At 39.4% G+C, this 27,144-nt stretch overlaps 1 protein-coding gene across 1 annotated transcript; it reads left to right on the forward strand.

The window, feature by feature from the left end:
• The first annotated feature begins 3,952 nt into the window (after window positions 1-3,952).
• On the forward strand, window positions 3,953-10,829 carry LOC120007841 (beta-hexosaminidase 3-like). Its single transcript, XM_038858303.1, has 14 exons — window positions 3,953-4,467; window positions 4,596-4,670; window positions 4,957-4,992; window positions 5,080-5,191; window positions 5,555-5,625; window positions 6,296-6,426; window positions 6,519-6,584; window positions 7,139-7,239; window positions 7,320-7,379; window positions 7,821-7,854; window positions 8,671-8,769; window positions 8,844-8,903; window positions 9,534-9,784; window positions 10,465-10,829. The coding sequence occupies exons 1-14, from the start codon at window positions 4,144-4,146 to the stop codon at window positions 10,629-10,631; spliced, it is 1,587 nt and encodes a 528-aa protein (XP_038714231.1). The 5' UTR covers window positions 3,953-4,143; the 3' UTR covers window positions 10,632-10,829.
• Window positions 10,830-27,144: the final 16,315 nt, after the last annotated feature.

The following is a 27,144-nucleotide window of genomic DNA, read 5'->3' on the forward strand; positions in this document are numbered from 1 at the left end:
AATATATCATACTAAATTAATTTTGTGGCTATGAAAAATGTAGTTGTTGAATTGTGTGACTGCGAATGTATTAGTTGAGTTATGTGACTACTAATGTATTAGTTGAGTTGTGTGGCTACTAATGAAGTGGTTGAGAGATCAAAGACGGATGGTTGTGAGAGAGACTAGATAACAACACAATAGATAGGTAGTTTCGCAATTGACAGAAGCTCTAAGAGAGAACTTGGATAAAACGAAAAATATTAATAAAATCTTACATCCAATATGCTACAATCCACCGTGAATTTACCGATTCACTATAGCATCCCCTTACATTGCAGTATGTTTACATAATCTAATGTATCATCTTTTATCCAAACTTAACTTTCATACTCTATCTTTGCAGTACTGTATGTGTTTCCAATTAGTAATGTTACAGATGCTAGTGTGAGTACTCTAATGATCCTTGGAAAAATGTCATATAAGTACCCTCTTGACAAATGTTGGACACATAGGTCCAAATAAAATTCTCTTTTCCATATAAGTACCTCTTTTACACATAAGTGCATCTTTTAAAAATTAAAAATTACATAATCTCGTATTTGCCATTCTTCTTCAATAGGCATAGATCTAAGAAATACCTATATCTAAGATACCTACCCTCCATCTCCATCATTGCCACTGTCCGCCTCCATCTCCATCTCCATCTCCATCTCTACCACTACCACTGCCACCGCCACCAGTCGCCTCCATCTCCACGATCGCCACCGTCACTCCTCCACCACTATCTCACCTCCACCATCATCTTCTTCGTTTTCTTATTCTTCTTCTTTTTATTATTCTTTGTCTTCATCTTCTTAGATCTGAGATGTAATATTAATTCAGATATGAGATCGTAACGTTATAATGTCACCGTTTGAAACAACGACATTATACAATCAAATATTTTGACTTACTTTCTTAATCCTCCTATGCTACGAAATTGCAACATTATACAATCCAAAATATTAGTATTATATGATACAAGACCATTGTCAAAATCGCACAAAATTTGACCGGATAATTGGTTTCAACGTGGTGATCAAGGCTAGTGGCTATGTCTCTAGCCCCGTCATATTTTTGCCAAATTCTACCATTTAGGGTCTCATATGGACTTTTTAATGTTAATGTTACTGTTTTGCAATAAGTAATAGTAGACTAATATTTACCTACATTATAATGTTAATGTATTGGTGTTGTGTTTTTTTAGGGTCATTTACTTCAGCAAGAAACATGACAAGGATTTTGTTTATTAGGTTATTGTTTGAAATAGTAACATGAACATGTCGAATGATTTGACGGAACTTGATAGATTGTTTCAGATACAACACTCATAAACTCAAGAGAAATCCTGAACGAAAATTATGAACCCAACATCTACACCTAAATGAAAGCAAAGAAGACTAGAAACAATATATCTAAAGCTTTTTAAGCTTTAAATTGTGAAAAATAAATCTAGAGAGAGACAAGAAGAAAGAGAAGAAGAGGGACAAAGATAAAGAGACGGAGAAGAAAGAGACGAAGAAGAAAGAGAAGGGAGAGAAGAAGAATTAAGAAAGAAACGAAGAAGAAGAAAGACGTTTGTAGAAGAAAGAATGATACAGGGTAGAAAGGTAAATAATCAATCCATGGACGCTTTAATGTCAAAATGTTTTTTTTTGTTTGACCTAAATAATCAAAAATAAACTAATGGATGTCAGTTTGACATTTTCCTTCCTTCCAACATGCAACTTTGTACCAATTCAAATGGCTTGAGTTTAGTGGCGACCCATGATGAACTTGTGGGCCTGGCCCGCGATTAATGACACGTGGATTGATTGAGCCTGATTAAAGAGCATTAGCTTAGTGGGCCGACATGGTTTGGGCGTTGTTTTGCCGGCGGGCATATAGAATCACTCACACACATTGGGCCCATTTGGCACTCCGGTGGAGGCCAACAAAACCAGACACGTCTCAATGTTGCCGGTCGCATTCAGTGTTTTGCTGTTTGGGAGTGTGTCACGGTGAGGTTTCACCCCAACATGTTCAGTCCAACGTGAAAGCAGATTGATCCTGCTTTCATGCAAGAAGCTGCTTCTCTAGAAAATGTGTTTCAGAAAAAAAACACGGGGCTTTTTACCCGCCTGTCCTCACATAATTCACTTAATTACAAGAATACCCTTACACCAATTAAACCTAAATCTCACCTCTCACCCATATGCGCCGCCTCGCCGAGTTTCACTTCTTCTTCCACATCGTTGTTGTTACACCAGTACCTATACTTACAGTTAAGCAACAAAGACGATGCCAACTTACATTTGTTAAATCATGGCTGCTCGTTTTGGGTCTCTCTGCTATTTTAGGGAACATTGATACATCTCCGACTGAGGTTAGGTCTTCTTTTGCTCTGCTGTTGTAAGTTGTTCCTTCAACCTGTATTGTTCACCAAATATTGATATTGTTCACCAATACTTCTCAGATTTGAAGAAAGCTTCCATTTGATTCAAACGTGCATCCGGGTTACATAGCTGAAATTTGAGGTATTTCTCCCCCTTTCACGATTTTTCTACTTTGAAAATCTTCTTTGTATTTGTATTAGGGATTTCCGTGGTATTGCTGTGAATTTAATTCTGAGTCTTTGTAGTGGTATTAGGGATTGCGATATGCTTATTGTGAAATTAGATTTAGATTTGGTTGTTGTTAAACTATTGAAGATGTGAACATTTCTGTTATTATTATTCAAGAACTATCTATTGAACTGATCGGCCTAATATAGTTGCAGTAACATATGTGTTATACATTTGCTTTATTATATGTGCTACACATTCTGTCTAAAATGTCCATACTACATTTTGTTTGCATTATATATGCCCGGTGATGGAAATATCTAAGAATGAGTCAACAAAATACTCCTGCTGTTGAGGAATCATCACAATCAGACAAGGCAAATTGGGATGATCCATTGACAAAGGCTTTTATCTACATATGCGTTGATCACCAAAAGGCAGGTGATAGGCCTAACACTCACTTCACCCGCGTGGGTTGAAGTGAAGATTGTGGTTGCATGCATGACATTGCACAATTTCATACGTCGACACACAATTGAAGATGAAGATTTTATGACATTTGGTAACGAATCTGTCGTGATTGAAAACGATGAGGTCATTGGTAATGGGATAGACATTAGGGAGCCTTCAAATTTCAATGAAGATTTTGAGATGGCTGTTTTACGTGATATGATTGCTGCAGAACTATTCGGTTTGTAGTGTAATATATATTGAACATATATTATATGATGCTATTAATGTATAATAATAAATATTAGTGCTATTAATACAAATGTAATACTCTATTGTTAAACATAACGAATCATGATTCAGTAATATTGATTAGTTAAACTAAACAAATAAAATCATTTGTTACAAATTATTGAGATAAATTATATAATTATCTCAACCCACCACACCGCAGTTTAGTTTATGCAAACGCTAAACTGCATACTAACTCACCTTACCACAGTTTTTTTATTGACACGCCAAACACTTTTTGTCAGCAAAACTCACCTCACAACACCACAACTTTTTACCTCACAACACTAAAATACAAAGCAATCCCAAACAGATCAATCCCAAACAGACCAATTGACACACACTACACCCTTATAGGGGTGGGGGACCAGAACCACTTGGCAAATATCCACCCGTGAGTCTGAAAATCAAGTGATACTCATATTAAATTGGCCACGTTCTTCCCCCATGTTACCTTTTGTACTAAATTATTAAGATCCCAATTTGGCTAATGATTTTGAATTTCATCCCAATCTCGATTATTTCCCTTTTTTTAATAAATAAATCAATATCTTTCTTTTTTGTGGATTCCAACAATAAACTACAAATATTCCATGAGAAAACTTTCTTTTTCTTAAAATGAATGAATCAGGAGAATGAATGGGACACAATCGTCGGCTCGGTTGGAAACAACTCACCCACCCCACCTTCCGCCATTTTATTAAAAATTTCCATAATTACTTGCTTGATTAGGACTGGTAAGAGAGACATCCGTTGCATATACAGGCACAGATGCATTCCTCTGTGTACTTAGAAGTGGTGGTGGTGGTGTTGTAGCCTGTGGGTGGGAAGAGATAAAATGCAGAGGTGGTGGTTTGTGGTGGTCGTGGTGGCGGCGTCAGTGTTGGCTGATGCGTCTGCTGAATTGAATATATGGCCAATGCCAGAGTCAGTGAGCCATGGGAATGGGAATGGGAAGCAGCAGAGCGTTCATATGAGCAAGAATTTTGAATTGACAACAGATGATGGTAGCAAGTATAGTGATCAAACTGGGATTCTCAAAGATGGGTTCTCTCGGTTTCTTGATGTTGTGAATATGGCTCATGTCGTTAACTCCAGTTTTGCTCCTTCTTCCGCCTTGCTCAAGGGAATTCGTGTTCTCATCTCCTCCCCATCTGATGAGGTTAGAATGTCATTTCCAACTCATATATGTATTAATTTTCCAATTCTTCTGCCATTCGTTTCCGAGATGCATTTTTTTTGAAGTTGAATTTTTCTTTCCTTTTTTTTTTTTTTTTAAATTTGTTGTAGCTACAATATGGGGTCGATGAGTCATACAAGTTATCAGTCCCTGCTCTTGGAGAACAGCCTTATGCACAACTTGAGGTGGGTGATGAAGAGTTTCAATCGATCAATCTTGAGAGAACGGCTAAGAATGACAACAAATACATTGTTTTTATGATAAAAATATGTTTTATTCTCCACTTGCAATATACTCATTCCACGTTTGGGGACATCTTGAGGACGGAATGATATATTTTCAACTTGTCAATTATTTCATTATCATCACTTTACCTTTTTTTTTTTCTATATCATTACTTTAACTTAATTAGTAATCCCTTGACGGTTTATGATTCTCTGGTTAATTTGGGTTCACTTGGAGTTTATACAGGCGCAAACAGTTTATGGGGCTCTACATGGGCTTCAGGTAACGCTTTCTTCTTTTTTGCGAAGCCATTACTGTTTCCAAGATTTATCACTACGTATCAAAATTTATATTTTGCCATGATTACAGACATTCAGCCAGATATGTCATTTTAACTTTACAACCAGAGTGATTGAAGTTCATAGCATTCCATGGACAATAATTGATCAGCCAAGGTTCTCTTACCGAGGTCTATTGATTGGTAAGTTGCTCAATATTCCTATGTTATGAAATGGTTAGGTAACTCACGAGTCTCATTTCACTTGGTGGCGTGGCATCCATGAGCTTGTCAGTGCTTACTAATCACAATGTTATAAAATTGCGTGTCCTTCCATTCTATTCCACCTTCAGAAACCATGCATTCTTTATCTTTCTTTGTATCTTGTTTTCTCTCTTCTTTTACTGGAACACACTCTCTTTAGGATGAACCCGCTGGTTGGAACACTGTTTTCTCCTTTTCTTTTTTCCCATTTATCCCTGTGTAGGCCCAGTAGGGTGTGCATTTTAGCTGTGCCATCTTTTGCATTTCAATGAATTTATTTCTTACCAAAGACAAATATTGCAGATACATCTCGACATTATCTTCCCATCCCAGTGATAGAGAAATTAATTGATTCAATGGCCTATGCAAAATTGGTATGTAATGCACGATAACATATCTAGCCTATGCAAAACTTGGTTTCATGTGATGCAATGACATGATGAGATTTGTGGTTTCATTACTCTTAAATGCGTTGTGGGCATGTGATATTTTAATGTTCTCAAATATAGTCTTTGTTTCTTATCGTGCCCTTTTTCATTTAGTTGAATAATATTGATTTTTCTTATGGATCCATGTAGCCGACCTCATAATGTTTGCAATGAAGTCTTTGGCGATGATGATGATCATGCCCTTGTTCATGTCACTGTCAGAATGCATTTGCTTGCATTTATTTTCATTTATTTTCCTTTTCCAAATAGTCATCGGCTTGTATATGATTTATGGAAAATTCAGCTTTAAATGAATGGCTTTATTGGTATAGTGTTACAAACAATTAGCTTGCTACAGCATCAAAGTACTTTTAGTCATCACCGTTGCATTTCCCACCATTATATGGCTAGTCTCTTTGAAGTATGTGCTGAGTCAGTAATGTTTTGGTTTGAGACTTAGTTGGCATATTTCTATCATAATATATTGAGCAAGAAACTTACGGGCTGAGTCACTTTGGAATTAGCTAGTATATTCTTTCGACTTTGGATCTGACCTCTCAAGTCGTTCATTTGCTACAAATCAGACATGGACTCATTTTTTCTTGCTTTCATCCAGAATGTTTTGCACTGGCACATAGTAGATTCACAATCTTTCCCCTTGGAGATACCTTCATATCCAAAACTGTGGGATGGTGCTTATTCAATTTCGGAGCGGTATACCATGGCTGATGCTGCTGAAATAGTGAGGCAAGTAGTTTGGCTCTTTCTTGTACATTGGAAATGTCCATATTATCCATAAATTAGTTATTTCATAATATATTTGTTATCTATTTTTGTAGTTACGCACAGAGAAGAGGAATTAGTGTGATGGCTGAAATTGATGTTCCAGGCCATGCTCGCTCATGGTATCAGTTCTTGTCTTTTCTCATGTCAGTACTTGCTATGTCAAGGAATATATATGTTCCATTTCACAAGTTGTCCCTTATGCAGTATTTGTTTATTTCCAGCCCATTATCACTCTCGCTTTTCTGGATAGGCTCCATATCAGTGTCTGGTTGTGATAATTCCTACTGGTTCTACCATTTCATCTTATGTTCAAAATATCTAGTCATTGCAATTGGTTATGAACCTGTAAGATTGTGAGTGTGACTGACGAACAATGGAGACTGGGAAGTTTAGATACAGATTTTTTTTTTGTCAGGGACGTAAATGCTGACAGAAGACTTCCACAGACTATTTTCTCTTTCTTATGCAAGTTGCTATTGTTACTCATATGATTACCGCATGCTCCAACAATCAGCGCTTCTTAAACTCTCAGACTATTAGCTACTTCTTATTGCAGGAAAACATATTCTTGTTTGCTCATGATGCTTATATTATCTTTTTTGAAAATGAAGAAAATTTTATGAAATTTCCTTGTGCTACATTTTCCAAAAAAACTTATGGATTCATTGTTTAGGGGTGTTGGTTATCCTTTTCTATGGCCTTCAAAGGACTGCCAGGAGCCACTTGATGTCAGCAATGAGTTCACATTTAAATTGATAGATGGAATTCTATCAGGTATCATTGCCTCTTCTGGTTGGAGACACTAGTTTTGATGAGACATAATTAAGTTGGCATAACATTTTTCCTCTGTGCAGATTTTAGTAAGGTCTTTAAATTTAAATTTGTTCACTTGGGAGGTGATGAAGTTAACACAAGTACGCTCAGCTCTCATTATTTATTTTGTAATTGTTATTTGTTACGATAGATTTTCACACATTCTTCCCTTTTCAGCTATGTTACTTCACTGGTCATAATGCATGTCATACTGTGTTGTATATGCCGCACTGTTGTTTCAAATATGTGTGCTTCTTTTTCTTCGGATCTGCTTTATTCGTCTGCTTGATGCTTGCAGTAAATTGAAACCATAACAATAATTATTCCTCTAGGATGTCTTTTCACATATCCAGTAAGAATTTGATTTTTTGGATATCTATTGATGCATATAGTTGTGCTTTTACTTTATTCGTCTGCTTGATGCTTGCAGTAAATTGAAACCATAACAATAATTATTCCTCTAGGATGTCTTTTCACATATCCAGTAAGAATTTGATTTTTTGGATATCTATTGATGCATATAGTTGTGCTTTTACTTTCAGGCTGCTGGTCATTCACTCCCCACATAAGCAAATGGTAATTTTCCTTACTAAATCTTCCCGCACTGCAAGAATTCTACTTATTTTCTTAGGGTTCTGAAACTTGAATGTGGTGCTAAGAAAGCAAGAGATGCTTTGAGGTTTAAGGGTAATACCGGTTACTAATTAGGCAGAATTGGTGATAAATTCAACTGAAAACAGTGGCTGGAAAACAGTAATTTTCTAGGGATTGAAAGATTTTGTTATTGGGGTTAGAATTTTAACAGTTGGATGCTTTGACTTTTGAAAGTAAGATTTTATCTTTTGAATGACTGAAAATTATATATGATTGTCCGTGTATTTGCTGCTTATCCTGGAATTGTAAGTGGAAATATATAGGAAAAGGCAGATCTCTATCACCATATACTGGGTTGGTATCTCACCTAAAGACATTTTACTTCACAAAATTGTATTCAATAAATTGACAATTCATATTCCTAGCTTTGTAGATGTTATTAGCAAAGTTTTCATTTCATGCTTGCTTCTCTTGACTGTGATTCTATGAACACTACTCATTCTCCAGAATCCTTCCATTGTTTGAAGTTTTAATTGTCTCGAAATACCACGATCTGAAACTGTTGCTAATGAAAACATTCAAACTACTGCCTCTGCTAAAAATTTTCTTCTTGTTTCTGTGCTCCTTTTATCATTTCATTGGAATAATATTTTTCATGAATTTCAATATTGCTCTAATCTATGATTGATTTATTTTTGACCTTGAAAGCTTTGCATTATTCTATGTCCATTCGTTTTATTACTACCTACAAACAATCAAGAGACAACAGATTAGTTTTTCAACTACTTCCATATGCAGGTTAAAGAAGCACGGTATGGTTGAATCTGAAGCTTGTCAATATTTTGTCTTGCGGGCACAGAACATAGCTCTTTCCCATGGATACGAAATTGTGAACTGGTATGGGTTTTATGGGTAAAGTTTTATGTCTGTTATCATCATTACACGGCTTATTCACTCATGACTCGTAACAGGGAAGAGACATTCAACAACTTTGGCAACAAATTGAGCAGAAAAACTGTCGTGCACAACTGGTATATCCAACCTTTCATGAGTGTAATCTATACTGTGTCTTGATGCATTGTGTCTTCATTCTTCAAAAGAGTGGTAGCATTTGTCACCGCTGGGAACTTCTATATCATAGTTCCGGTTTCTATGACTGATATATGCGATGAAGTGTGGATACAATTTATACATCATTTAGATCTCTTTATCTTCGAAGTTCAAACTTCCATATCCATTACGTACTTAAAAGTTGTTCTGTTGGCAAACCCAAAAATCTGAGTAGCAGAGGCACAAAAAATCTATTTCCTGGCTGCATTTTTATCAATAGTCGACCAAAAACTTCAGAGGAATAATACTAAATTTTACTAAAATATTGAATATGCTGTGGTTTTTTCTGAAATATTACTCACAAAGTGTTAATTATTTATGATAAAAGACCAGTCACTTGGTTCATTATTGTTCGAGAGCCGACTACAGAAAACTGCTCCATATTCTCTTGATTTGGTAAGAGTGATTAATAAAATATCATAGTAATAAATTCTCTTAGTAATAAATAGCTTTGTAGACGTACAGTATACTGATATTAGCCTTTTGTGCTTTCTTCATTTTGATTACTGATTTTCATTAGGCTTGATTTCTTGTCTACAATTTCCTTCAAGGCTTGGTGGTGGTGTTGCTGAGCGAGTGGTTGCAGCTGGGTTACGGTGCATTGTAAGCAACCAGGATGTGTGGTATTTGGACCACTTGGATACCCCGTGGCAGAAATTTTATTCAAATGAGCCACTCGTGAACATCACAAACCCCAAGCAACAAAAATTAGTAATTGGGGGCGAGGTGTGCATGTGGGGTGAACGTATAGATGGGTCAGATATTGAACAGACTATATGGCCACGTGCTGCAGCGGCTGCAGGTAATTATTGTGCATCCTGTTAATTTCGCCCTGGAATTAGGTTCTTTAAGGTATATGAGAAGCTTGAGAAAATTCTATTACATTATAAAAAAAAACTTGTGAAAGTTGTTTCCCATAAAAAAAAATTGCGTTTCCTAATTTCTTTGGGAGGTATAATTTATTTCTGGGACAATGAAGTGGTACATACTACATAGTCTTGTCTGAAGTTGATAATGGCCATGCATTGTAGTTGAGGCGTAGAAGCTGTTTTCTGGAAATGAGGATGGTTATTATGACATAGCCTTCATGAAAGAAAAATTTTTCCGTCAGGCTTAAATTTCTTCATGTATTTAAACTTCACATTTGTATGCATAACTAAACAGGTGAGAATAAAAAACTTTGACCAACCCTTGGCACGCATTCAAAAGGTAGTATTGGCACAAATGGTTGCATCCATTCGCAGACATGTACGTAGCAGTCTTTTCCTAAAAATATATTTGAAGTAATGACAAAGTAACATCAGTCTCACAAGCACCTTTATATTGTGTGTTGATGACAAGCAACTATAAGTTTTTGTTTACAGATTTGTGTATTAGTACAAAGCGTATTTTAACAGCGACTATAATTGGAATCCGCATTAAACTATGTGATCATTAGCTTTTCCCCTGCTAATATTGATCTTTTTCTCCCTCCAACTGAAGAGCGGCTTTGGACACCTTATGACAAGCTGGCTAAAGATCCAAGGAAAGTTACTGGACGACTGGCACACTTCAGGTGTTTGCTGAATCAAAGAGGGGTTGCAGCTGCTCCATTAGCCGGACCAGGTCGAGCAGTGCCTGCAGAGCCAGGTTCTTGCTATGTGCAATAACTAGTCGACCAGCATATTTTTAATTGAGATGTAGCTGGTGGTTCAATGCCCCGTATCTTTTTTCTGTTCTTAATTATGAGTACAGGTGATAAAAACAGGCAGTTTCAGGTCAGGTCTCAAGTGTCTATCATAGCCTTTCTCCTGTAACTCTTTAAAGGATATCCCTTTATTATTGAAGAATTTGCTTTCTTCCTTTTGTATTCTATTCTATTCAAAATGCATGGGTAAAAAAAAAAGGGGGGGAAGGGCGGCTACAGTGGAATCACGGGAGAAAAAGAGAGGAAAGTTGGGTGTAAGGTGGGAGAGAAAAAGTGACAGGAGAAGCCAAAAGGGGAGGGAGGCGCAGCTTGGTGTGAGAAAGAGATAGAAAGGGGAAGTTTGCGGTAACAGTAGAGGAGAGAAGGGCAAAACAAAAGGAGGAAAGAGAGGTTTTGGAAAAAAAAGAAGTGAAAGGGTGGGTGGCGTGAGAGACACAGAAGAAAGGAGAAGAGAAGGGAGAGGTTTTCGGGGTGAAAAAGAAGGAAAAGAGAGAGTGTGTGCTTGATTTTCCTACAACTTTTTCTTGCACAAACAGATTTTGAAGGTCTCTCTCTTACACTCTTTTTTTTGGTTTTGATATTCTTACTTTTCCTTTCACAAGTATTCCATCTTTTTATATTATCTTTACTCTTCCACTTCCTGGGTATAGAAACTAAATAGGTTTGCTTGCTTTGTGTTTTATTTCTGGATTGTATACATAGTTTATAATCTTTGTTTGTTGATTGAACATTCTATTTACTTTTTTGTTGTTCCTTGAGTTTTGTTTGTAGTCTTTGTATTACTGCCAATACCCAAGTCCATTGGGTTCTCATTCTTCGTGGGATTTTTGTACCCGTATGGGAGAAGTTTTCAGAAATCAATTTTCAAACATACCTTTGGTTGAATTTTTGTAAGTTTCTCTCTCATGGTATTTTGTACCCATAGGGGAGAAATTTTCAGAAATTAATTTTTAAGAAAAATCAAAAAATACATTATCCCTTGTCCGATTGTTGATAATTGAGTAAGTGGGTGTTATGGGGTGCTAACACCTTCCTCACACTCAATCGACCCCCGAACCCAATTTCTAATCATAGACCAATATTTTAAAATGTGGTCAATTGCACCTTCAAATCAATTGGTGGTGACTTCATTATTTTTTATAAGTCCGCCCGCGTCGTGATTCTGGTTGTAACAACTGCTGACTTCACTGGGGACGCTTGAGGGTCAAGGCAAGTTTGCTTGGACAAGGGCTAATTTGTTTCGTTTCTTTTTATTTTTCTTTATATATAGGTTTCATTCTTTTATTTGTATATTCTATTCTCACTGATGATGTCCGAAATAGGTCCTTCCTATCCGACAAATCAGTCAAGCCAAATAAAGCTGGAATAAATGAATTCCTTCCTGATGAGTGCACGCTTACTTCCTTCCTTCCTGCACAGGGAGTAAACGTAAGTTGCGGCAGGGCCCCGAGGGTGTGTTCGGGGGGACCTTTTCGACGCTCAAGTCAGTTCAGTACTAAACTTGGGAGGATGGCTCGCTGTTCGGAGCTTTGCCTCCTGCTTAGTAAGTAAATTTGAGTGCAGGAGTTAGAATGCTTACCTGAGAGTGGAGGTCCCCTTTATATGTGCATGGGTAGTTTGAGTTGTAGTAGGAGTCAGACTCTCTCTCATTGGTTTACTAGAGGGTTTCTCGGAGGGAAAATACCCTCTATATCCCTCTCCAAAGGGGAGTTGGACTCTGCTTGGGGGTTAGTGTCATGTTCGGACTCTACCTTGGTAGATGTGGCCCTAGTAAGGTATGGTTGAACCTTACTACCTACATCATATGGGAAGAACCGTATTGGTAGGAAGGCTTGTACTAGGAACGTCGGCCATGACCTTCCTACTACGCGAAGTAGTCACTTCGGTGTGCCCTTCAATTCCACCGAAGGGGGACTTCAACTACTAACTATGTCTAGCATAGATGTCACATTGGTGCCGTGTGTACAACCCTTATTGGTAGGGATAATTTGGTAATATCATATGCCCCCACACTCTTATCGAGGTGTCATACGATAGACTAGATATGAGGGTAAATGATAACTCCATCGATTCGTATTCACGGTCTAGATTTGAGGAATGTGGAAGGTCACTTCGTTATGGGCCGTCGATCCTGACCCAATTCCTTTAGTATAAATATGTTTTGAGGTGGCTCAGACTTTTTACATCTCCCTATTTCTCTTACAGTTGGCCGACCGAACTTCTACCTTGTCTGTCCGTCCGCCGTGTTTTCAAGTCAGTCCGTCCTTCCTTCCTTCTTCGATATTCAGGTCAGTTTGTCTTTCCCCTCTTCTTTGGAGTTATGTCATCCAGTTCTTCCACTACAAGTTCCTCTCAAGGAGGGTCTTCGGACTCTACCTCTTCCGGGGAAAGGACGGTTTCAAACCAAAGTTCTGAGGTGAATATAATTGATTCACCGCCAGACGATACCGAAGCGCTTCGATAAGTCTTTGTCGAAGTGGCTGATCTGACCGAAGTGCCCCCAAACTTCCGAGCCGAGGGGGACGAGGTTGATAAAGAGCCGGACTGCCTTTGTGGCTTTGGTCTAGATGATCGAGGGGTTCAAAATATCAAGAGAGACTTCGGTATTCCCTGGCCGTGCCGGCGAATGCTTCTTGAAGAAAATCCTTTTCACTGGAAGGAGGGAGAATTTGCCATCTCCCTCCATTCCTTAAAACATGGGGCTCGGATTCCATATCCGCCCGCCCTTACCAATTTTTCCGTCGCTTCGGCCTATGTCCTGCTATCTTCACACCAAACGCATGGTTATTTCTAAACACCATTGTGAATCTTTGTGTCAAGCATAAGGTTCCCTTCCATTCTCTTGTAATTCAACACATTCTAAAATTAAGTCGTCACGGTCGGAAGGCCGGTTTGTATTATTTCCAATTTCGTAGTCCGATTGAAGCTCCGAAGTATCAATTTTCTATAAAGGAAAGGAAGAAAGGTTACTTATGGGTCAAGGCTCCAATTAACCCAGGGGAAAACCTTCCTTTCCGTACCAACTTCGGTATTCCCTTCCTTGCATTCTTTAACAATCCTATGGATCTAAAGCTAGACAGTGAAAAGGTTCTTCTTGTCCAGTTTCTTTCTTTCTTGCCACCAAATCTTTCCATCCCCCTTAATTTTAATGATGGGGATAGTAGCTATGCTTATGCCTCTATTATGCTGAAAAAAGGTGTAGTTCGGTCATCGGTTTTTACTTTTCATTTGACTTTCATATTCCCTTACTGACATGTCTTCTGTCTTTTTTGTAGACATGGCCGATATGGGAGATTACGTCAACATGTTCAATACTGGTGCCATAAGGGGTAAGAAGCATGGGATTGGTAAGGGAAATAGGAGGAAGTCTGTTCCTAAGAGATCAAAGAAAGGGAACACTAGCGAGACTTCCGCTGCTACTAAAGTCCTTCAAGGACCGACCGTTGTAACTGGCTCGGTTAGAGTAACGGGACCTACGACTACGTCGGCAAGGCAATCAGATTACATCAACATTCCTTTGCCAGTGACTCAACTTGCTGAAGATTTTTCTATTCATCAACAAGGCTGGGACGTACTAGTTATTGACTCAGCCAATAATCCAAACGTCACAGGTCGGATGGTGGCCAAGCTTCCTACTCCAGCAGACTTCCGTCGGTATGAGGCCTTGTCTCTGACGGACATAAATAGTCGGTCATCATCTTTTTTTTTTCTGTCTGTATGAGGCTTTGTCTCTGACGGACATAAATAGTCGGTCATCATCTTCTTTTTTTTTTCTGTAACAAACTTTTCCTGTAACTTCGGTCAACTGTTTGCAGGTTGCTTCGGTCTTGGCAACTCTTCCGGGTGGAATCGCGAGTGTTGCCCATAGCGAGCATGCTGCTTTGGAGAAGGCCGAAGCAGCTGCTTTAGCGAGGGCAAAGGCTGAATCAGACTTGGACGCCCTTCGGGAGGAGCTGGAGAGCATGAAGAAAGTATTGTCTGCCTCTGGTGCTAGGGAGGTAAAATATCGGAAAGAAAAATCAAAGTTGGAGGTTGAGGTTTCCCGTATCTCCAAGATGGTCGAAGTTGAGAGGGTGAAAGCATTAGAGGAAGGCAAATCTTTGGGGGTTGAAGCCTTCAAAGCTTCTGAAGAGTTTAAGTTGACTCTTCGTCAGGAGGGGTATTTTGCCGGCTGAGGAGCTTTTAAAATGGCTCTGCGAGCTCTGATTCAGGCGGGTCAGGATCCAAGCATATTAGACAACTTTTGCGCTGTTCTCGTAGGAAAAGACGACATCGAGGAGTTGAAGGATGAGATTTATGCTGAACTTGTCCGTGCTGAAGAGGCTGCAAGGGCTGCCAATGAAGAGGATGTTGAGGAGGAGGATTCTGAAGCAGAATTTAAGGGATATCCAGAAATAGATGAACCTTCAGCCACTATTGACATTACTGTTCTCCCTTCAGATGATCAACTCTTAGTCCCTTCCTCTGATCCTCCGACCAGTCGGGATGAAGTGCCTTTGGCCAATCAACCTGAAATTCCTCCTATCGAAGTTACAACGGTTGTTCCTACTGAGGAGACAGAGGCAAACCTTTCGATTGGGGATACTTAATCTTTTTTTCTTCTATTGAATTATGTATGAACACTCTTATTTTGTAATAATATTTTCTATCTTTATCTGCATCTGTGTTGTTATTATTTCAGTGTCTTGGCCGAACCTGATGTTGTCATTAGGAGGGTCAGTCGCTTGTCCTGGTCTATGATTCTCGTTAAGTCTCAAAGGCCGGCCGAAGTTTTAAATTAGGACGCTTTGGTCTTATTTAGGCTTTGGAAATTTCCATGTAATTTGGACCAAACTGGCCTAAATGGGACGCTTTGGTCCTGATGGGCCGAACTGGCCTAAGGGGACACTTCGGTCCTGGAAAAGTTTATGTGGTAACTAATAAATGGCAATTTTTATTGAACTTACTAGAAATGGAACATATATTCTTAAAGAATTGTTCAACTAAACATAATATTTGCGTAAATTATCGGCATTCCAAGGTCGCATCTTCTTCCCAGAGTTTTCTGGGTCTTCAATACAGTAAGTTCCTTCCTTGAATGCCTCAATAACCTTGTATGGTCCATCCCAAGTTTCTCCCAGCTTTCCAGGGTGTTTCCCTGCTGCTTCCTTATTCCTTAGGACCAAATTTCCTGGGAAGAACTTCCTTTCTTTGACTCTACGGTTGTAATACCAAGCCGTTCTTTATTTGTAAGCCGCAATACGGACTCTTGTGTCTTCCCTAGCTTCTTCCACAAGATCAAGATTGTTCAGGAGTGCTTCATTATTTCCTTGAACATCAAAGTTAATTATTCTTGTAGTAGGGATTCCAATCTCTATTGGTATCACGACTTCGGAACCAAATGCAAGTGAGAAAGGTATTTCGCCTGTAGAAGTCCTTGTTGTGGTTCGATAGGACCATAATACACTTGGGAGCTCTTCCACCCATCTTCCTTTAGCACTGTCCAACCTAGTCTTCAGCCCTTGGAGTATTACTCGGTTTGTCACTTCAGCCTGTCCATTTGCCTGTGGATGACTGACCGAAGTGACTCTGAGTTCAATCCCCAAATCTTCACAGAGTTTGTTTATCTTCTTTCCTACGAACTGCCTTCCATTATCAACAATTAGGGCCCTTGGTAGTCCATATCTGTAGACAATAGTCCTCCAGATGAAGTCTATCACTTTGTTTTCTGAAATAGTTGCAAGTGGTTCAACTTCTATCCATTTAGTAAAGTAATCCACAGCTACTACCAGAAATGTCCTTTGGGTTGATGCTGGAGGGAACGGTCCAAGAAGGTCCATACCCCACTGAGCAAATGGGCGAGGATTTTTGATGGGGACTAGTTGAGTAGGAGGGAGGTGAGATATGTTGGAATGCCTCTGACACTTATCACATCTTTGTACTAACTTATTTGCATCTGCCATCATAGTAGGCCAGTAGTACCCACAACGTAGTACTTTATAGCTCAGAGTCCGCCCTCTTATGTGACTTCCATAGACCCCTTCATGTACTTCCCTCAAGGCAAAATCAGCATCTCTAGGTGCTAAACACCGTAGATATGGCAGTGTGAAGGATCTCCTGTACAGCTCAGCATTGATTATGGAATACTTTGCTGATCTTTTCCTAAGGCTCCTGGCTTCATTTTTGTCCTCAGGAAGTTTTCTTTCCAACAAGAATTCTTTGATTGAATCCATCCAACTTGGCTCAGTATCCACCTGGGCTACTACTATATCAGTTGAGATACTTGGTTGAGGAAGTATCTCAATCCTGACCGAAGTGGGTCCCTTTACTGAGCAAGCTGAAGCCAATTGAGCAAGCACATCTGCCTTTGTATTTTCCTCCCTAGGTATACGGTTGATCTCTACCTTGGGAATCTTAGCCAAGGGCTTCCTTACTGCAGCTAAATATTTGACCATGTTGGGGCTTTTAGCCTCATAGTCGCCCTTCATCTGTTCAGTTATAAGCTGCGAGTCACTATTGATCAATAAGTTTTTGATTTCAAGTTCTTCTGTAACCTTCAACCCAGCCAACATTGCTTCATATTCCGCCTTATCGTTTGATGCTTTAAAGTGAAAATGCAAGGCATGTTCCACACATATGCCCCCCGGGCCGATGAGGAGTATTCCAGCTCCACTACCTTCCTAATTGGAGGAGCCATTCATAAAAAAGCTCCACTGTGGGTAGTCCTCTTCGGTCGATTCCATTAGGGTCGGTCGGAGACACTCCACCACAAAATCTGCTAAGGCTTGAGCTTTGATTGCCTGCCTTGGTTTGTACTGAATGTCAAACTCACTCAATTCTATGGACCATTTTATCAATCTTCCCGATATCTGGCTTTTGTAGTGTATTCTTTAGTGGTTGATCAATAAGGACCACAATTGTATGAGCTTGGAAGTAAGGTCGCAATTTCTGAGCCGCAGTAAGTAAGGCGGGTGCTAATTTCTCTGCTCCAGTATAGCGGATTTCAGCATCCACCATGACCTTACTGACATAGTAAACTGGCTTTTGCACCTTTTCTTCTTCTCTAATAAGAACTGCACTTACTGCGTGTTCCGACGTGGCAAGGTATAAATACAAGATTTCCCCCTCCTTAGGACACGTTAGCAAGGGAGGTTGTCCGAGATAATCTTTTCGTCCTTCAAACGCCTTTTGACATTCCTCTGTCCACTGAAACTCCTTAGCCTTTTTCAATGCTTGAAAGAAAGGTCTACACTTGTCGCCCGACCTTGCAAGAAACTTTCCTAGTGCTGCTGCTCGGCCAGTCAACCTTTGTACTTCCTTGGGTGTTTTAGGACGCTCCATTTGAAGTATGACCTCAACCTTCTCTAGATTCGCTTCAATTCCCCTACGAGTGACGAGGAATCCTTTTAATTTTCCAGAGCTTACTCCAAAGGCACACTTGTCGGGGTTCAACTTCATCTGAAATTTTGATAAAATATCAAACACTTTCTGTAGGTCAGAATGGTGATCTTCAGCCTTAGCACTCTTTACAACCATATCATCCACATAGGCTTCAACTGTCCTTCCTAGCTGATCAGCGAAAACGTGATTGACTAACCTCTGATAAGTGGCACCAGCATTCTTCAGTTCGAAGGGCATAACTTTGTAGCAGTACGTCCCTTCTGGAGTGATGAACGAAGTACTCTTCTCATCTTTTGGGTCTATCTTAATCTGATGGTAGCCTAAGTATGCGTCTAGGAAGCTAAGTAATTCCTGTCCGGAAGTGGCATCTACCAATTGATCAATTTTAGGAAGGGGATAACTGTCCTTCGGGCAAGCCTTATTCAAATCTGTGAAGTCAACACACATGCGCCATTTTCCATTAGCCTTTTTGACCATTACCACATTGGCCAACCATTCCGAGTATTGAACTTCACGTATGAAGCCTGCATCAAGTAATTTCCTTACTTCCTCCTTAATAGCGTTTTGCCTCTCCAAGGTGAAGTTTCGCTTTCTTTGTTTGACTGGCTTAGCTCCTGGTACAATGCTGAGACTATGGGAAATGACCTTCCTGCTAATCCCTGGCATTTCATCCGCACTCCATGCGAAATTTTCAATGTTAGTGAGGAGGAGTTTAGTTACCTCGTCAACTAACTCTTTATCCATCTGTGATCCAATGAACAGTTTCTTCTCAGTTCCTTCCTCTACCTGGACATGAAGGAGATCTTCAGCTGGAGTAGGTTTAACTATCTTTTCTTCCTCCCGAACGTCCAGACTACCGACCGAGATGGTGGCCTTTTTCTTATCTTTCAGGTCGGTATAGTACATCATCCTTGCTAGCTTTTGGTCTCCTTTTACTTCCCCTACCCCATAGGAAGTTGGGAACTTCATCTTGAGGTGGTAAGTACAGACAACAGCCCGGATTTTGTGAAGAAGCGGTCTCCCAATGATTGCATTGTAGGGAGTCTTTACATCCACCACTAGTAAGTCAATCATATGCATAAACGTCCGAGGGTAAGTTCCCAAGGTGATTGGTAGGGATATAACTCCTTTGGGAATTATTGACTCTCTAGCAAATCCGTACAAAGGTTTAGAAAAACTCTTCAACTTATCATTTGAGATTTTCATCTCCTTAAAGGCATGGTAAAACAGGATGTCCGCCGCACTACCATTGTTTACCAAGACCTTCTTTACTGTGAAGTTTGTAATAACTGTTTCTATGACAAGTGCATCGTCATGGGGGTCTTGGACGTTCTCAGCATCCTTCTCCGAGAAGGTTGTTCTTTCTTCCTCCCTTCTGGGCTTCTTATTTTTCACAGCTACTTCATTTATTCGGGCGTAAGCCCTTTCTATTGAGGAGCTTTTCCCTCATGCTACTAGGCCTCCAACAATCATTCCGATAGTCCTGGCAGTTCCTCTTTGGTGACGAGGAGAACCATCCCTCCACCTTTGTCTTCTCTTGTCGTTGTCCCTCTCGTCATCAGTTCTCTTTCTCTTCTCTTCCTGATCCGAAGTGAACTGCTTGAGATAGCCTCTCCTAATAAGGCTTTCGATCTCATCCTTCAGTTACCTGCATTCCTCGGTGTCATGCCCATGGTCCCTATGGAACATGCAATACTTGTCCGATGTACGCTTCCCAACTGGAGCTCTCATTTTCTTGGGCCACTTCACGATGTCCCTATTCTGTACTTCCAAGAGAATGTTATGCAATGTGTTATTAAGAGGAGTGTAGAAACTATACCGCGGCGGAAGGCCTTGGTCAGTCTTCCTTCCAGATTGATTATCCTTCCTCTGATCACTTCTTCCCTCAGACCTTCCTTGTTTCTTGCTTGAGGGAGGTAAGTCTTTCTCCGTTCTTCCCGAGGCGCTCGAGCCTTTTTTGGCAAGGGCCGAGGAAGAAGAGAACTGAGAAATTTTCATCATGTCCTCAAATTGCATGAACTTATCCCCCCTGGCATATAGTTCTCCCATGTTCTTGGGACGCTTTTTGGTTAATGACCGTACGTATGCTTCGTCCCTAACCGTCCTTACCAAGGCTGAAATGACTACTTCTACTTGGACATGTGGTATTTCCAAACACGCTCTGTTGAATCTTGCAAGGAATGACCGAAGTGATTCTCCTGACTCATGATCAAGATTCATCAAGTCAAGACTGGTCTTTGCAGTCCTTCTTGCTGCGGAGAAGTGTAATACAATCTTTTCAGACAAATCTCCAAACTGGTCACACTATGCCTGGGCAACTAATTGAACCAAGTTCTTGCTGGTCCAAATAGAGTTGACGGGAAGATCTTACACATAATCAGGTCAGTTGCCCCCCGACATTCCATCATTGATTTGAAACCCTGGATGTGATCACAAGGGTCAGTTAGTCCTTCATACTTCTCCAATTTTGGAAGAACTAGGTGACGGGGCATTTCAACCTCAAGAACTTTAGGAGCTAAGGGAGTTAATGTACTGTCCCACACTCCCTCCATTGGTGACACTCCTTGTAAGGCAGCAATCTTCTTGTTCATTTCTTCCAAATGCCGACCTACATCCTCATTGTAGGTGGTTTTGGTGCCCCTCCTAGTACTTTCTCCCACCGGTCCATCTGGATTCCCTCTTTGGGTCGTCTCCTTAGATTGACCAGAGCAGGAACTTCTCACGTCTTCATCATTCTGGATTTCTCTATTCGGTGGGGGAACTTCCTGCCAACCTACAGGCTGATTCGCTTGTGACTGCTGGTTCATGATTAGTTCAGTCAACATTTGTACCTGCTAGGAGAGTTGTAGGAACTGTTCCTGAGTGCAGGGTACTTGGGATTGTTCGGCTTGTAGGTTGGTTCGGTCAGCAACATCCCTATGGTGTTCTGCTTCATCATGATGGGGATGATCACCCTGTTCCCGATTGGGATCATTAGGGTCAGTAACTCGACGGCTTGTTTCCGAAGTAGAAGCTACGTTCCTTCTCGATCTGACCATTGTGAGTTTCTTTAGGGAAGTGTACTTCCTTCCCACAGACGACGCCAAACTGATGATGTCCGGAATAGGTCCTCCCTATCCGGCAAATCAGTCAAGTCAGATCGAGCTGGAATAAATGAACTCCTTCCTGATGAGTGCACGCTTACTTCCTTCCTTCCTGCACAGGCAGTAAACGTAAGCTGCGGTAGGGCCCCGAGGGTGTGCTCGGGGGAACCTCTCCGACGCTCAAGTCAGTTCAGTACTAAACTTGGGAGGATGGCTCACTGTTCGAAGCTTTGCCTCTTGCTTAGTAAGTAAATTTGAGTGTAGGAGTTACAATGCTTACCTGAGAGTGGAGGTCCCCTTGATATGTGCATGAGCAGTTTGAGTTGTAGTAGGAGTCAGACTCTCTCTCATTGGTTTATTAGAGGGTTTCTCGGAGGAAAAATACCCTCTATATCCCTCTCCAAAGGGGAGTTGGACTCTACTTGGGGGTTAGTGTCATGATCGGACTCTACCTTGGTAGATCTGGCCCTAGTAATGTATGGTTGAACCTTACTACCTACATCATATGGGAAGAACCGTATTGGTAGGAAGGAGTGTACTAGGAAGGTCGGCCATGACCTTCCTACTACGCGAAGTAGTCACTTCGGTGTGCCCTTCAATTCCACCGAAGGGGGACTTCAACTACTGATTGTGTCTAGCATAGATGTCACATTGGTGCCATGTGTACAACCCTTATTGGTAGGGATAATTTGGTAATATCACTCACGATTTTGGAGTTTAATGGTTTGTTCATTTTGTAGCATTTCATGGATAGTTGTTGTATGCAGATCCAGGCAAGAGTACAACAAGGGTTTGGTTGGTAAAACCTCTCGCACACGCTGTGCACCTTTCTACCACACTTACACACAATAACCCCCCACCCTGGCTTCACTTTGGATAGGAAAGGATGGACCATTTCCTTCGTGAGATTCTGTCAACGTACGGGTAGTAGGTATATCCTCATTGGACTAAACTCCCCCAATGAGTTGAGGGAGGAACCCTGTTACCTTATGGGACTACAGGGGCACCTTGTCCAGAACCTTACGCGATAGATAGAACCATGACCATACAGTTTAGGGTTAGGACATTGAAAGGATATCTCTTACCCTTACTTGTTACTCTTTCCATTTTCTTTTTGGCACATTTTATTTATTGATATGATGTTACGCTTGATGAGTATTACTAACCACATTTGTTTCTTGGTGTTTCTTCTTTTTTCATTACTTTTCCATCTTATTCATTTATACATATACACACGAACTTGTGGTTTGGCATTAGTATTATTGACATCATTTCTTTTTTTAAAAAAAGCCAAAAAAGGAGAGAAAAAAAGAGATTGTATTTGAAAATTAATGTTAACAGAAGGATGTTTGTTATAATACTATTTCCAAAACACAAAGTCCAATAAAAAAAATTCATACCATATACATGCACATATCTATACATACATTCATAGAAAAAAGGGGGAAAATAATAATAATGGTGGGAGATAACCAACTAAGAAACACTTTGTTCTTGCTGAAAAACTACATACCTCATTTGAGCATCACAACCCTCATCACTCACACAATACATGCCTACGAACTAAGATCATGGAGAAGATGAATTAGAAAATGATACGAATGAAGGAACAAATGGAACATGATGGATTGGCAGCTGAGATAAAGGGTCAGATAGAATCTTTGATTTGGCAAGGAATCAGGAGTCCTATTTAACTTGTACCATATAAAGAGAGCATGGGCCTAGATTACAGGTCTGGCAAAAAGAAAAAAAAAGGCAAAAAAAAAAGAGAGAAAAAAGTGAAAGGAACATTCAACTGTGGCAGAGTGTCAATTCCTTGGTTATATGACATTTTGGTATCTGGTAGGATGTTAGAAGAAGAAGACACTAGTGTAATTGGGGCAGTTGTTGGAGATATAAGCTATCAATTCAATGACCTTTAGATAGCCATGGTCGAAGGCGAGGAGAGTTCACTTAGCAGATTCCTTTTTGTGGCGCGGCGTCCAGTAGGATTAAGATTGAGCAATTGGACCGTGCAGAAGCTGGTTACACTGATCAATAATATGTCAAAATAATCATCACAACTGCACCACCACCATTGGCCCTACCCAAGGCCTCCGATTGGACTTTTGTAATGGGCGGTACTTTGTTTTGTGTTTAAATCTATGTTGTATGGGATGATGTGTATGCTTTGCGTTTGAGAACAAATCTTTTGCACGCATTGAAAATTCATCCAGTTCCCATTTTATTTCTCAATTGATCTCATCTTTTTCTTCTCAGGACTCAAATTGATGATAACAAGAGTGATGAACTTAACGAACCAGATTTTGACACACTTATTAGCCATGTCGAGCCTAACCATGACACTGATGAAGAATATGGCATTGCACCATAATTACAAAAGCAAATCAATCAAGAAGGAAAGATAATTATACCAACTGAAGTCAAGGAACCTATTAATTTGGGAGATGAAACTGATATGAGTGAAGCCAAAATAGGAGCTACTTTTCGTGGAGACAAATGAGAAAGAAAGGTTGAATTGCTACAAAAATACAAAGTTGGTGTTTGCATGGTTTTACCAATGATATGTCGAGTCTCGATAAGGATAAAACGGTCCACCATTTGCCGTTAAGACTAGAATATACTTCAAAAAATTAGAAATCGAAGAGAATGAAGCCAGGGTTGTTGAAAGTAAGGTTTGATCATAACAAATAATTTGATGCTGGGTTTTTGGCATTGCCCCGTTACTCAAAAAAAAAAGAGAAAGGAAAAAAAGAAAAGAAAGAAAAAGGAAATGTGTGTCATACCAGTTCCAAAGAAAGACATAAAGATCAGAGTATACGTCGACTACCACGATCTTAACAAGGTTGAAATCTCATCTCTCCGGGTTGTCATAAAAGCTGGTTGTCAATGCATGATACGAGCAATTGAACTTGATTGAAGAACGGAGAATGGAAACACTTGCAAAGGTCAATTACATCATAAACGAATGATGAGAGCAAGTGACAAGAAATTATCCCCGAAATATCGGGAAAAGCAATGAACGGAGAATGGAAACATTGCAAAGGTCAATTACATCATAAATGTATGGTGAGAGCAAGTGACAAGAAATTGTCTTCGAAATGTAGGGGAAAGCAATGAAGAAGAAAAAAAGAAAAGAGAGAGAAAAGAAAAGAAAACCCCGCAGAGGTGAAACCTGAAAGGACGTCTTTGGAAAAAGTTAGGGAAACAAAAAAAATCCCACAGAAGTGAAAACCTGACAAGGCGCTTCCGACAAAAGTTAGGGAAACCTAGGTGCTTTGAAAACCCAAAAGGGCGGTGTACCTCAACAGTGACAACAAATATCATCTTTGGGGTCAGCAATAAGATCAAGCGAGCCAAAAAGTGATCAAATATTGAAGAATCCTCACAAAGTGGCTCTGTTAGTGGTTAGGTCAAGTTATTCATCATGGTCATGTCAAGTTCGGCATGTGCTAAATGTGGTCACAGAATTGGGGCAATGTGATGATTCTCTCGCGTTTTCATTTCTCGATCTTCTAGAATCATCTATATTTTGCTAGTTTGTCTTTCGTCCTGATTATACATGCTAAACTGGGGCAATTTTGGCCTCCAGTCAAAACTCCATCAACTTGTGAATTTCTTATTTCTTATGCAAATCATGATTCACCGCATTTGGCACATTTCTTCATCGTTTGGTTCAGCATCATTCCTATTTTTATCACAACATGAACATACTCGTTTTTTCCGTACAAACAAATTTTTACAAAAAAAAAGTATTATGAAGATTTGGGTGCTGGTATGATGCTTATCCTTAGCATTTGTTTAGGTGTAGCTAGTAGCAGGTACTCTTCGCAGATATCAAAAATTCATGTATGGAAGCCATAACAAAATGTTCTTTCCAAGGCAACATTTGATTATGATACAAAAAAGAAAGAAAGCAGAAAGAAAAAGGACAAAAGAAAGAAAAGCAAAAAAATAAAAAGAGAAGAAGGAAAAGAAGAAAGAGAATGAGAGAAAAGGGACACGAAAAATTAGTGAGGTGTGCAGACACAAGTTCATAGTTGATAGACAATAGTGAAAGCAAAAAAAGAAAGGTTGAAGCAAGGCGGAACAAGAAGATTAACAAATTCAAACGGTCGAAGTTCACAAAGATCCATGACTCTTCGTTCACTAGCAATGTCACCAACCAAGCATTCATAGACACTAGGACAGATCCAATAGCATTTTCAAAATCATGCATTTCTATATTTATCGACCCTTTCCTTCACTTGTCTTGGAAGATGACACCACAAACAAAGCTCAAACTAACGCACAATCAACATTCATAGTACTCACAAGTCCATGCCGAGATGGCGAAGTCCAGATGGTAAAACACAGAAGTCCACCCTGAGATGGTGATGCCGAGATGGCGAAATTTACTTTTCTCGTTGAGATGGCGAAATTTACTTTTCTCGTTGAGATGACGAAATTTACTTTTCTCGTTGAGATGGCGAAGTTTGCTTTCTCACTAAGATGGCGACACCGAGATGGCAAAATTTTCTTGTCTACATGCCGAGATGGCAAAACACACAAGTCCATGCTTGAGATGGCGAAATTACATTACTCGCTAAGATGGCGATGCCAAGATGACAAAATTAACTTTTCCCGCTAGGATGGCGACGTCAAGACGACGAAATTTATTTTTTCCCGTGAGATGGCGATGCCGAGATTGCAAAATTTACTTTTCTTCGTTGAGATGGCGACGCCAAGATGGCGAAATTTACTTTTCTGATTGTCAAGATGGTAAAACTTTCTAGTCCACACCGAAATGGTGAAATATATTTTTTCTGCATGCCAAAATGGAAAACTAATTTTTCTCACTGAGATAGCGATACCGAGATGACTAAATTTATTTTCTACATACCAAGATAGAAGAAGTTATTTCCCACGCTGAGATGGCAAAAAAAAATTGTTTTACATATCGAGTTTCCCGTTGAGATGGCAAGATATTCTTTTCCAATGTTTTAAAAACCGGATTTCGGATCGTGCCGATTGGCCACCGAAAACCGGTTTACCGGTTCAACCGGTTTGACCGGTTGACCGGTTTTATTTGATTAATTAAATTTTTAATAATTAATAAAAAATTATAAAAAAGCTGTAAAAATACTAGAAAAATTAGGAAAATGCTATAAATTAAAATGTATCCAAATAAATGATAACCACATAATAACACTCTCAATCTCAAATTAAACATAATATTATCAAATGTAATTTTCAATTAACAAACATTCTTATAAAAAATACAACATAACTATATAAATTATAAAAGTTCAAGTCTAACATAATCATTTAAATCTCAATTGGGTTCAACTTTTACTCTCTCTAAAAAAAATTACTTATTTTTTTATACATTTTTATTTTTTTTTATCAAAAAATTCTCAATTTTGAATTTTTCAAACCGGAGAACCGGTATTTATACCAAAAACCGGTCGGTTGAACCGGTATTTGACCAAACCGGTATTTTACCGATATTTTATAAAATCGTATCGGTGACCCCTCCGGTTTCCGGTTCAACCGGTTGAACCGGTATTTTAAAACACTGTTCTTTTCCTACCAAGATGGCAAAGTCACTTTCACATATACCAATAAGGTGACTTCACTTTTTCAAGAAAATTTTGAAACACATGCATGCTCACCGGACAAAATTAGTTTATTACACCTTTGTCTGTCATTTACTATGTAAAAGACAAACAAAGGGGGCAGCTATCATACTCGAATTTTGTTCGGGTCATTTTTTTAATTTTATTTTACTATCGAGTATTTTTTTCCATGATGTATTTGGTGTGTTTGATTCAATTTCCCCTTTCAATTTCTCTTAATCAATTTCAATACCAATCCAACTAAAAATCCAAATCGAAAGCCCAATTAATTATAAGCAAACCCCATTCTCAAATAAGTCCAATCCAAAGTTCAATTAATTTTAAGCCCAACCAATGTCGTCCTATCCAAATGAATGCCAACAAATAAAACCTACAAGCCAATGACCCATTGCCC

The sequence above is a fragment of the Tripterygium wilfordii genome, chromosome 10, assembly GCF_013401445.1.
Source record: "Tripterygium wilfordii isolate XIE 37 chromosome 10, ASM1340144v1, whole genome shotgun sequence".
Lineage (NCBI taxonomy): Eukaryota > Viridiplantae > Streptophyta > Magnoliopsida > Celastrales > Celastraceae > Tripterygium > Tripterygium wilfordii.